This window comes from Chenopodium album, chromosome 10 (assembly GCF_948465745.1).
Source record: "Chenopodium album chromosome 10, dcCheAlbu1.1, whole genome shotgun sequence".
Classification (NCBI taxonomy): domain Eukaryota; kingdom Viridiplantae; phylum Streptophyta; class Magnoliopsida; order Caryophyllales; family Amaranthaceae; genus Chenopodium; species Chenopodium album.
The window spans coordinates 16,178,984-16,192,168 of NC_137843.1; the positions used below are offsets into that span (position 1 = coordinate 16,178,984).

Consider the following 13,185-nt stretch of genomic DNA (forward strand, 5'->3'; position numbering starts at 1 on the left):
GAAAACGCAGAAACATTTGAGTGGGTATTTAAATAATGGTTGTAGTGTATGGGGAAGCCGCCAAAAGGCATCATCACCGACCAGTGTAAAGCTATAGGGAAGGCGGTTAAAATAGTATTTCCTGATGTGCCACACCGTCTTTGTATATGGCACATTTTGCAAAATGCTCACAGGAATTTAGGAAAATTAGAGAAATTTAAGGAGATCAAAGCTGATTTGAGAATTGTCGTGCATGATTCGCTGTCTGCAGAAGAATTTGAGGATTCTTGGAAACAAATGGTGATAAAATATCGGTTGCAAAACAACGATTGGATTAATGACACCTACGAGAATAGGGAACACTGGGCCCCTGGTTTTTGGAGGGGTATTTTTTGGGCTGGAATGTCATCAACCCAGCGGAGTGAAGGACAAAACCGATGCATTAAGGGATATGTTGGTCTGAACATTGGGCTGTTGCAATTCATGCAGCAGCTTGAGCAAAGCAATAAGAAGAAAGTTGAAGATGAGAAGGAATTGAATTTCCTTTCACATAGTAAACCTTGTGGTTATGATAACACAATTTTGGCGGAGTGCGTATTTTGCAAGGCGTACACAAATAAGAAATTTCTTGAGGTAAGAGATGAGGTGATAGGCCTAAGGCTAACAAATGTGTTGAGGAAAGGAAATGAGGGGACAAAAGTTATGTACGATGCAGAAGAGAAGATTCCGATTCCTGTTTGGAAAGCAAGGCGAAAAATGTTCAAGGTTTCAGTGGACAAGGAAAAAGGTGAATTTTTATGTTCATGCAAACTATTTGAGTTTTGTGGAATACTTTGCAGGCATATTATAAGGGCCATTGAGCAAGAAGACACTGATTGTATTCCTTCTAAATACATTTTGGATCGTTGGAGGAAGAATATAGTAAGGGATTATGAAGGCATTACTTTGTCGTATTACGACCCTAACGATTCGATGAAATTGAAAAAGCAGAACGAAATTCACGCGAGACATCAATACTTGTCAACGCTTGCACTCCATAGCGATGAGACACTAAAATTGTATAAGGAAGCAACCGATAAAATCCGTGGTACTCTAGAAGCAATTATTGGTATTCGATCCACGAAAGATGGAAATGACTGGTCAGACCCTTCAGTGAACAGGGTGTTCGGCCGGCGCAGGCTGAGGCCGAAGGAGCAAAACCAAGAAAACCTTCAACGGAATGCAAAACCGCTTGAAGAAAGGAACATTAAGGATCCAGTAGTCAAAAGAGTTGTGGGAAGGGGACAGACTACGAGGAATAAACACCCATCAGAGAAAGGATCGAAGAAAAGGAAGAGGAAAAATGACGAGGTTAGAATTTTTGTTGTTCATTAGGTGGATTGATTGAACTAAAAATATTCTTGTTTGATTTAAATCTTGGTATCAGTAACAGGTTTTTTGTTTTTAAAATGATTTTTTGGAATTGATGGTATCATTAACATTTTTTTTAAAAAATGTTCTTTGTTTTAGGAACCCGAGGATGACGGTGATGGGGATGATAATTTTGACAATGATATGTTTGGTGACGCAAACCAGTTTTATGGAGTAAATCCGCAGCAACATATTGGTAATTTCAGTTCTGTTTACGGTGGTCCAGTTCAGTATGGTTCAGTCGACCCCCAACGCACGTACCAGTACCACCCATACCCAGGAATAAATCAAAGCCCTCATGTTGGTCAAGTATTTCAACAGCCCGGAACAAATATGAACCTACGTAGTTTTGGCAGAGGCGTTCCCAGACAAGCAGCCATGAATTCTCAGAATAGTTCTCAACAATCGAATGTTAATCCCCACATCCATCTAATGTTTCTGAGTTGAATGACTAAGTAATATGTTAGTTATGAATCAGCAATCAAATATTTATACTGCTCCTGTAAATACCTTTTTGATGCTGTAAATAAAATTTGATGTTGTGTTTAAACTCGAAAAACCTTGTTTTATGGAATTTAAAGAAATCAGACTGGTATACAATTCTGATATGTGTTACAACTTGGAAAAACTTTTTATGGATTTTGAAGATGTGTTATTTGTTTTTATAACTTGTAATGATTTCATCTATTTGATATGTATATACTAATAATAAACTAGTGTAATGTTGACATTATGAAAAGTTTTTTTTGTTTTTATTATGAAACCAGACCTCGATCAGTTGTATCGATAATTAAAAGTAATAATTATTGGTAAAATAGGAGATTAAAATTTAAACAAGCATTATAGGTAATGTATTGACTTTAAAGCCATCATCAATGAAAAAAATATTTAATATATATTTTGCCTAAATTAAACCTTAATAAAAACCAAAAAAATAAAATAAAATGATGCAGTCGGGAATCGAACATTGTCCTCGCTACATGAACAAATCCTGCATCCATTAACATTCCACTCCACCTTGCTTGCATGACTAATCTTGTCTAAGTATATAAGCTGCACCAAACAGGTTATTTATATCATCTATTTTGTGCATAAACAATAACCAAGAGAAACACGTCAAGTATAAACAAACCACGATTAGAAGTATTCCGCAGCCTTGCTTATCCCAACTGTCACGATACATCGTAAGCCAGTCCAACATATACTTGCCCCAGTTATACTTATATGCCAAGTTTGCATAGTGCAGTACATAAACATGAGCAGAACTTATCAAGCTGTCTTTCATCGTTGGACAAAGCAACACACCTAGAGTGTAGAGTAGAAAGTGTTGCTTGAACATGACCTTATTATATTTCTCAGCACATATGTCACCATACACTTTTGACTCTTTGATAGCACCGCGAAAGGAATGACCCTTGTACAACATGTTTGAATGTTTCAGTAGAAGCTTTTTCGGGATAAAACAAGAAATCAGAACCAGGAACTCCGAGGACCCACCCAACCATCTCACAATCAACAACAACATATAAGTTCTCCCTAATTTTCAGGGTGCGTGAAACAGGATCAAACCTTGAAACAATCCAACTTATAAAGGATGGGTTTATACTGTAACGGACAAATGAAGCAAATTGACAAATCCCATTTTTTCAACCCATCCTCTTTGAGTAGGATTCAACTTCCCAACGAGTTCAACAAACCGAATTAGATTTTTTGTGCAAGTTGAGTACTGTACCACAAGTTTATCAAAAAATAAAATTGATCAACATACACCCATCAGAATAACAAATAACTTATTTCTTTTAAAGTATCATAAGTTAGTTTAAGAAATAATAATTAACTTAATGAAAGCATAAGTTGTTAGTATACACAGGACAAATATTTTATTTCTTTTGCAGTATCATTAGTTTATTAATGAAAGCATGAGTTAGTTACTATACACCAGGAGAAATAATTTATTTCTTTGCCATCATTTTATTTAATTTACTTAATACAGTTGTAAACCATAATTTATTTCAATTTATATTAATTTATTTTACAGAATCATTTGTCCCTAACTAACAATAAACAATAACTAATTTATTTCTTTTACAGTATCATAAACTACATAATGTAAGGAGCTTTTCTTAATTTGCATAAAATAAACTGCAATAATTAAATAAAACTAAAGTGTTACAAAACCATTAAAATTGAAAGTGAATTTTAAATTACCATGCAAATTTGGATACGAATTTGAAAGTTATTTTCAAATTTATAATTGAAACGCTTCAATTCAAAGGTGTACCTTTGGATTTGGTTTCCGGACCGCAATATGCTTTTCAGATCTTCGTCCCCTATCCCCCTTCAATTTATGGTTATGTTTGATTAATATGTGCACAAATCTATTTGACAATGCAACCCTTTTCAAGTTGATGAAATCATCATCATCCACGAGATCAAATAATTCACTCATTGAACAATCAAACGAAGGAATATAACTTACTGTACATTGCTCATACCCAAGCCCTTTAATTATGGCAGCCAATTTGTCTGGTTCGAATTCATTGTCAAAGATGTGAACAACAAGGTGTTCTCCATCTTTGTACTTCAACTTAGGATAATATACAAGCCTCCCACCATGCCAGATTGTACAACTTATGGAATTTGACCCTGCCATTCTGAACTTTAAAATGCATATACTAAAAATGGATCTAAGAAAGAAAAAATATTTAATAGGAAAACAAACACCAAAGTGGATTGGGAGGAGATGGCGGTTTGAAGTTTGGTCCACATGTGTACTAGAGTTTTAAACATTGTGTACGCAGCTCTGAAATTATTACTTTTATTAATTTAGATTTTATAAATAGAAGAATGATTCTTTAAAATAACAAATGTTTCAAATGAAAAAAAAAATGTTTTTTCAAGGTCGCAAGTGTCGAACACTGAATGGCTTTGCTTAATACGTTATTTCAATAATGTCTAGACCATTGGACTAAGGGGGTATCAGCACATTCATTGGAGTACATATTACTATATATTATTAAATGAATAGGTTCTCTTTTTACATTTATCAAATTTGAAATTTTTTTACTTTTTAAAATAATTTTTAAATTTTGGATACAAAAATAAAATACTTATTTAAATATAAGAAAGTTACATCTAAAGGATAATTTTGTTTCCTTCACATAAATAAAAAAAAATATAAACTATGTTTTTGTTATTTTGATTTTTATAATTAAATATGATTCTGTAAAATTGAATAAGACACCAAAAATATGTAAAAAAAAATTTATGCCATTATTTTTATTAACTTCATTTAAAACTATAGTGTGTATTAAAGTTTAAAACATTGTGTACGCAGATCTGAAATTATTACTTTTATTAATTTAGATTTTATAAACAGAATAATGATTCTTTAAAATAATAAATGTTTCAAATGAAAAAAAAAAAATTTCATGGTCGCAAGTTTCGAACACTGAATGGCTTTGCTTAATACGCTATTTCAATAATGTCTAGACCATTGGACTAAGGGGGTATCAGCACATTCATTGGAGTACATATTATTATATATTATTAAATGAATAGGTTCTCTTTGTACATTTATCAAATTTGAAAATTTTTTACTTTTTAAAATATTTTTTAAATTTTGGATACAAAAATAAAATACTTATTTAAATTTAAGAAAGTTACATCTAAAGGAATAAGTTTGTTTCCTTCACATAAAAAAAATATATAAACTATGTTTTTGTTATTTTTATTTTTATAATTAAATATGATTCTGTAAAATTGAATAAGACACCAAAAATAAATAAAAAAATTTATACACTCTTTCGACAGAGTTCGAACTGTGGTAATGTAAAATTACCACAGAGTGCACTTTTTTTCCATGAAGAAACTAATAATGTAAGATTTCTTCAGTATATTTCATTCGTTATAGAGAGAGTAATAATTGGACAGAGGAAAAAAAATTACGAGACTAATTTTTTGGCGAGAAATATGTACAAATTGGGCAGAGGAAAAAAATTAGGAGACATGGAAAAAAAATTAGGAGAGAAAAAAAAATGAGGAGAAAAAATAAGAGAATAATTTTTTTGGGGATTATATACTATATTAATGTGAGTAGTTGAAAGGGTTAGATAAATTTAAAATTCAAATTTGAAAATTTAAAAAATATGGTTTGAAATTCAAATGAAAATGAGGGTGGCCCACAAATTCAAAAGATACCTTTTCAACCAATAAGGTACTTGTGTACAAGATTCTTTTGTACACCATGTGTACCCCTACTCCCTCCCTAGACATCATCATAAACACGAATTCATAATGACTTTATTTACAAACCTTTTGTAAATTACGAAGACGAGGTAGTTTTTTCTAGGTTGGTGCGTTGAAAGCCTATTAGCTCAAGTGGTCGAGCAATGTGTAATTACGGTACACATGAGATGTAGGTTCAAATCCTACATAGGCTTACATATAGTTACTCTATTTTGACATGTAATGATATCTTTGTTGTTATAAATAGTGAACTCTATTTGTATATAGTTATAATGATACAAATACCTTATTTTTATATATAGTTACCTTTATTTACAATTTTGCATATATGCACCATTAATATAGTTATCAATGATATGATTTATTTTTTTTTTTGGTGAAAATCATCAAGGATATGGTTACCTCTATTTGTATATAGTTATCTATGATATAGTTACTTTATATTTATATATAGTGAACTTTGTGTAAATCTTGTCAAAATTGCTAAAGTTACCTTTATATATATATATATATATATATATATATATATATATATATATATATATATATATATATATATATATATATATATATATATATATATATATATATATATATATATGTTGACCTCTGTGCAAGCGTCGTCAAAAATAATATTTTTGTATATATAGTGACCTTTATGTAAATGTGGTCAAAATTGATATAGTTATCCTACTTTTGTATAAGAGTGACTTCTATGAGAATATGGTCAAAATTGATATAGTCACCCTATTTTTGTATATAGTGACCTTAATGTAAATGTGGTCAAAATTGATATAATTATCTTATTTTTGTTGATAGTGACCTTAATGTATGTAGTTGCCATGTTTTTATATATAGTGACCTTTGTGTAATTGTCGTCAAAATTTATAAAGTTACCTTTTTTTATATATAGTGACCTCTGTACAAGCGTTGTCAAAATTGATATTGTTACCTTATTTTTATATATAGTGACCTCTGTGTAAATGTCGTCAAAATTAATATAACTTGATATAATTACTTTATTTTTATATATAGTGATATCTAGGTAAATGGGGTCGAATTGATATAATTACCCTAAGTTTATATATAGTGACCTCTATGTAATTATTTTCAAATTGATATAGTTACGTAATTTTTATATATAATGACTCTATGTAAATGTTGTCAATTTAGATAAAATTACCTTCTTTTAGTATGCAGTGACCTTTTAACACGGTTGAATTGATTATATGTAAAGTTGGAAAGATTTTAAGGCTTTTAAACCGTCTGATCTTTTGTGCTAATAATGAATGGTTGAGATTTGTTGTTTTCAGCATAAGTCTTGTTTTCAGCATAAGCCTTGTTTTCAGCGGATCCACCCCGTGTATATATATATATATATATATATATATATATATATATATATATATATATATATATATATATATATATATATATATATATATATATATATATATATATATATATATATATATATATATATATATATATATATATATATATATATATATATATATTGTTATTTTACAATTTAAAAAACCCAAAAAAAACTGAACATCGAATTAAAACACCAAAATCTATATTCCAAATCAACATCTTGAATCCTTCATCTATGTGGAGTGTAAACTACAACCTGCATCAATTAAAACACCAAAATTAATAAAAACCCACAATAAACTAACATTCCGAAACACAAAAACAATATAGAACAAAAAAACAAAAATTCGAGATCTGAAATTATAATTCTCAACCAAATAAAAAAAAAAATTCGAGATCTGAAATTATAATTCTCAACCAAAAAAAAAATTTCGAGATGGAGTAAAGTAGTATCAAATTAATCAAATAAGTAAGAAAATACTGAGATTAATTCACCAAATAAAACTTCAAAAACACAAATTTAACCCAGAAAAAAATTTGAACCCAGAAAAAAAAATTTAACCCAGAAAAAAACAAACAAATTTAGAAAAAATACCCAGAAAAAAACTCATATTATCAGCTAGAAATACCCCCAAAAAACCCCACTAAACATCAAAAACACCCAGAAAAATGCCATAAAAAACCCCAAAAAAAATTTGGAGATATGAAATTATAATTCTCAACCAAAACAAAGGCAATTTAACATGAATAATTGAACCAAAACGCAAAGCTAAAGAACCCAGAAACGCTAACCACAAATTTCCGATTTTCGACAGCGGGCAGTGGTGGTTCGTTGATGCTTGCATGATTTGAATAATTGACCGACGACGCTTGCGAGGGAGGATGACCGCCGAAGGTGACGATGCTTGGTTAACGAACCCTGGCTTCAATGGAGAGAGAACGGATCTACGGTTGAGGTGGGAGTTCGAGGGAGAAGAAAGGAATGGCGAGGGAGAAGAAAGGGGCTTAGGGTTTGGGTTAAGGAGAGAGAAGGGAATGGCAAGGGAGAAGAAGGGGATGAACGGATCTACGGTGAGGGAGAAGAAAGGGGCTTAGGGTTTGGTTGAGGAGGGAGAGGAGGAGAGAGAAATAAAATGAAAAAAGAAAGGGAAAGAGAATGAATAGGGGAAATAAAAGGCCAGTTTTTTTAATGCCACCGGTTTGAATCGGTGCCCATTAAGGACTTTGGCACCGGTTTGGTTTGAACTGGTGCCCTTTCTATTAAACTAAATCCCGCCCATTTTTTCCCCACCGGTTTTTAAAAATCGGTGGCCATTGCTCGATGCCAAAATGTTATTTTCTACTAGTGCTTATTTAAGAAAAAAATAAGTTCAGATCAGATCAGAAAAAATAAGGTCAGATAAAAAAAAATAATTTTAGATCAGATCATCGTTTTATGTGCAGTTTTTTATCGCTAAATATCTTTAATTTCGTAATTAAAAAAATTCTGAAAATCACATATTAATAAAATACACATTATTACGAATCTAACAAGACCCCACTTAATATATTTTTTCCGTATAGGTTATCGTATATTTAAGGTCAAAGTTTGGTCAAATCTGACATTCAGATCAGACCATACTAGATCAGATCAGATCAGATCAGATCAGACCAAATCAGATAAGTTCAAATAAGCAAATATAAGGCGAACTAAACAGGGCCTTAATCTCCTTAATTGGAATTTTTACCTAAGTTAAATGAGTATTCTGCTAAAATGAGTACAATATAAGCATATTTCAGCTTTAGAGCTGACCTATGTGAATTTCAAAGGTTTAATTTTCTCATACATTTATCGGTTGTTACATTAACATTTAACAACTACAACTCCCATACACAAAACAGCAATGTGTATGATACTACTCGAATTTAATTCGAGCTCGAACCTAAAACTTATCGAGTTATTATGAGACTCTCTTCTAATACAAAGTCCCTCTCGTACTTACATAGTTACATTCCTATAGTGTACAAAAAAAATGGCCATATAATTTTAGTGTAACCAAAATTACAAAGTTTGCATTTATATAAATTTCCTAATATAAACAAAATATTGAACTAATTAGGAAAGGCTGCATTAGCTGCTGCAAAGGAAGACCTCTTAACAAACCTTCCTTTCATTCTTGGCCTCTTCTCTGCATTCAATTTCCTAACTTCATACCTTATTTTCTTTGAGAACAACCTTGTCCTTCTCTTCTCTCTGTACCGCGACACTCTTGCCTCCCTTCCACCATCCCCGAGTCCTCCATTCCCTACGAATCCTCCCATTTGATAATCTCCATATATTTGATGACGACTTCCATCTAGCCCACATGTTCCCTGCTGTTAAAATATAAACAACATTAACAATGTGTAACACTAACACGTGTCACCATAAGATTAGATGGTCACGCTAAAAAATATAAATGTAATTGCGTACAAAATAAAAATGAGTTGTACATTAATTCTAAGTTTGTTAAGAATGCGCGAATTAAATTTTGAAAAATTTACCATGCAATGAGGCCAACAATCATCGAGATGAATTTCGGGGCGTTGTCCGTTGATCCAAGGGGAGCCTAGGCTAGCCCATGCGTTACTTATTGCTTCATAATCTAGCCTCAATAAAATGTTACTTCTCTTATTTTTCTCTGTTTCATCATTTTCTTCGAATTTAAAAGATTCATTTATAACTGATGGCTCGATCATCATATTCTTTTTATGATCATCTTCGTCTTCCCAAGTCGTCCCAAAATCGTGTTCGTCGTAAACAAAGCTCAGCTCGAGAGGCTCTTTGATCACTACATTATTGCTCTCTGCCTCAATCTCATATCCCCTGATCATTTCTCCTTCATCACACAATTCATCCTCTTCTTTTACGATTTTACCAATATAATTCTCATTGATATTGTTGTTATTAATGCTTGGACTACAATCCAATAGTCCAAGCTCTTCAATCCCATATAATTCATCATCGAGACCTTTTCCTAGTAAGGTCTCGACATCAGCAGCAAATTCTTCAAGATCCATATCAGATGGCATGTAATTATCAGGGGATTGTTTCGAATTGCTAATCGTGCTCTTTGATACATCCGATCCTCCCTCCAGCTCCAACGGTCGAATGTCATCGATCGTCAGTGAGGAACGGAAATCGGTTACAAAGGGGTCGTAAATGGGGACACGGTAGAGAAGCTGCTCCTCCGACTCACCGTCTTGGGACGATGTCGTTTCCTCCATCCCGAGCTCCGGAACAATTACATGAAGCGGGTTTCGTTCCTCGAATTTCAATTGATGCTTCCCGTGGCGTGGTGTCCTAGGCTTTCGGGTTAACCCACGATGCCATGAAGGCAAATCGAGCCGCTGTGGATCATCAACGGCTCGCTTGAGCGAGGCGGTTTTCAAACGGACCCGCTCGTGTCTCCGGGCCAATAAGTTAGCAGAGTGGACGGTCCCATCACATGATTGGCACAAGAAAGCATCGTCCGCTGGGCAATACCATCGGGCTCGCTTTCTTATGCAGCAATCACATGCCCTTGCAGTCTTTCCACTGACTGCGTTGGCAATTTTTTTATCCGATACCATCTCTAATCTCACGATCGTAAATTTAATAGTTAGATATTTTTTTTCGTGTTTGAGGGTTCAGTGCGAGATGTAAAATTTAAAAGCTTAGGAAGAACAAGAAACAATAGTAGTTGTGCTACAAATAGCGTGAGTAGGAGCGGAAGGTAGTGTTGTGTACAATAATTGCAAGACTTTTAGGAGGGTTTAAGGGGCTATTTTTGGAGTAAAGAGTAGGGACCAAATTATATGTGCACTTTTTACAGTTTGAAAAGCGCAATAGTTAGATTACAATAACTAGTGAGGTGGCGGGTGAATGTGAGAGAAAATTACACTTTTGGGGACCAAACATAAAAGCCAAAAAAAGCCTTATCTTGTACCTAATTGGCTAAGCTTATAAAGTTGATCCTTAAACAAGGCCCCTCATTGGTTGAAATTATATTAGAGGGATTTCTTGTGGGTCCAAAATGGGTTTTTTCTTTTGATGAGGATGAGCATATGATTTTATGATATTTCAACCAAAAAATCTCTCACTTTCAATTATAATGAATAAAAGTGGGCATATATTATATGTTTTGTGATAAATTTATGAAAAAGACTAATTTGTTGGTATGGTCAATTTCCAAGTAAACTTGTATTTCTCAAGTATGGAGTCCCTTCACTTTGCGGTCCCAAATTATGTGCTTTTATCCACTGTTATTACCACTGTTTTTCTTCCCCAAATCACATTGGTTTGGTTTTCAGTGTTTTGGCAAGATGTATAGTTGAGTATTTGCTAATGCTACATTATGGTCAAGTTGGGTTGTCCGATTTTGTTATTTATTCGAATTGCTATCGAGTGAGATCTTACGTCCTTGTTTTTATACGGTATAAAGTATGTCGTAGATATACAAAGATGTTTAGTTCACCAAATGAAGGTTTATTACTATGCAAGTAGAGTTTGATTTTAAGGAAAATAACAATCTTTAGTGTCGTTGTTGCCTTGAAAATGTTATATCATCTTTATCATTGCATGTTTCCTATCAATTCAATGAGTAAACAATTCAATGAGTAAACAATTGAATTTTATTTAGTATATTCTAATCATATACTCTTTTCGTATCTAAAAGTTCTTTCAATTTCCGTTTTTTCCGTGAGACAATTATCGTTCAAAAAAGAACTTTTTGAGACAAAAGGAGTGTTAAGTTAAGCTAAGGCAACAAGCATTTTGAATACATTTTACAGATAGTTTAAATCTAAATAGATATCAACATGTATGTATTACTTAGTATAGTCATCTATTAAAGAAGTAAATGTTTGCATTCATGATTTTAAGATTGAATTGAGACGGTTTAGTTTACAATTTAGTGGAACACTTTTTCCAAAAGTCGGGGGGTCAGTTTTCAGTTTTCCACCATCTCCACCAAACATACTTGCTTGATTGTTAAATGGAACATATACTTGTATTAGAATGTTAAATGGAAAGTATTCAAAATAATGTCGCATTGTACTATGATTCAGCATCATATGTTAATCAATTCAGCAGAGCTTGGATATATGATCATAATATGTTACATTTTCATCGACAATAAGCGTTCAATGAATAGGGAGGATTTTCATCGAAGCTCATAGAGACTAGGCCTTGTTCACTTCACCTTAAAAAAATAATATTAAATATAAATAATTTCAGATCGGTAAATAAGCCCAGTTCATTAAAATTAATTTCAGTTCAGTAAAAATAAGTTCAGTTCAGTAAAATTTAGTTTTTATAAAGAAGAATTATAATTGAAAATCAATAAAAATAATTTCAGTTCAGCAAAAATAATTTAAGTTCAGTAAAAATAATTTAAGTTCAGCAAATATAATTTTATTTCAGTAAAAATAATTTCAGTTCAACAAAAATAAGGTGAAGTGAACGGACCTTAAATACTCTCTAATTTTTTTGAGCTATTAGTATTAAAAAAATATGTTATACTTCGTATAACGTATATAAAAACTTGTGGCAGAGTACTCACTTATAATAACTTACTTTCCTAGTTAAAAGGTTGAAGATTAGTCCCAGATCCACCACTAAATTTGAAAATTAAAAACATATTCCTATTTTAATTTTATTTATATTTACATTGTTTAGATTATATATTCCCGATTTCCATTCGTTATGAATCTTCAATCTTCATAGTATATATTTCAGCTCCTGTAAGTATAGCAAAGGATTTATATTTTAAAACTACTTACTCCGTAAAAAGCATCTCAAAGTACCTACAATTTCCAAGCAAGGAAAAAAGAATAGAAAGACAAATAAGCCAGCCGATGAATTGCCCAAAGCATGGTGAAAAAAAAAAGTTGTGAAATATGCTTTGACAATTATTATAAATTTAGCTTCATTATATTTTATCCTATCTGATCTCCAAGTCATTTTATTAGCTTTTATTTTTAAATAGAGTACTTTTGTTGTTATTTCCGAACTAACTTGGTGTCATATTGTTATGAATTTATAACTAAAGAATAAATTGGCAATCATAGATTTTTTTTTAACAAAATAAAATCATTAATAAAAAAAAAAATCATTCGTCATCTACAAATTAAATCTAAATTAATTAATACTTGTACATAAAATAGAATTAA

At 31.8% G+C, this 13,185-nt stretch overlaps 2 protein-coding genes across 3 annotated transcripts; one reads left to right on the plus strand and one right to left on the minus strand.

The window, feature by feature from the left end:
* The first annotated feature begins 48 nt into the window (after window positions 1-48).
* LOC145564939 (protein FAR1-RELATED SEQUENCE 5-like) lies at window positions 49-1,884 on the plus strand. The gene is made up of 2 exons (XM_081625087.1): window positions 49-1,329; window positions 1,489-1,884. Exons 1-2 carry the CDS (start codon window positions 49-51, stop codon window positions 1,834-1,836), a joined length of 1,629 nt encoding a protein of 542 aa, XP_081481213.1. The 3' UTR covers window positions 1,837-1,884.
* A 6,927-nt stretch (window positions 1,885-8,811) lies between these two features.
* Window positions 8,812-10,802, minus strand: LOC145563708 (zinc finger protein CONSTANS-LIKE 6-like). Of its 2 annotated transcripts, none has more exons than XM_081624144.1 (2): window positions 9,538-10,802; window positions 8,812-9,366 (listed from the first exon to the last, which is right to left on the minus strand). In XM_081624144.1, the coding sequence occupies exons 1-2, from the start codon at window positions 10,603-10,605 to the stop codon at window positions 9,106-9,108; spliced, it is 1,329 nt and encodes a 442-aa protein (XP_081480270.1). In that variant the 5' UTR covers window positions 10,606-10,802; the 3' UTR covers window positions 8,812-9,105. The 2 variants fall into 2 exon arrangements, with proteins under 2 accessions (XP_081480270.1, XP_081480269.1); XM_081624143.1 differs by having other exon boundaries at window positions 8,812-9,369.
* Between the last annotated feature and the right edge of the window lie 2,383 nt (window positions 10,803-13,185).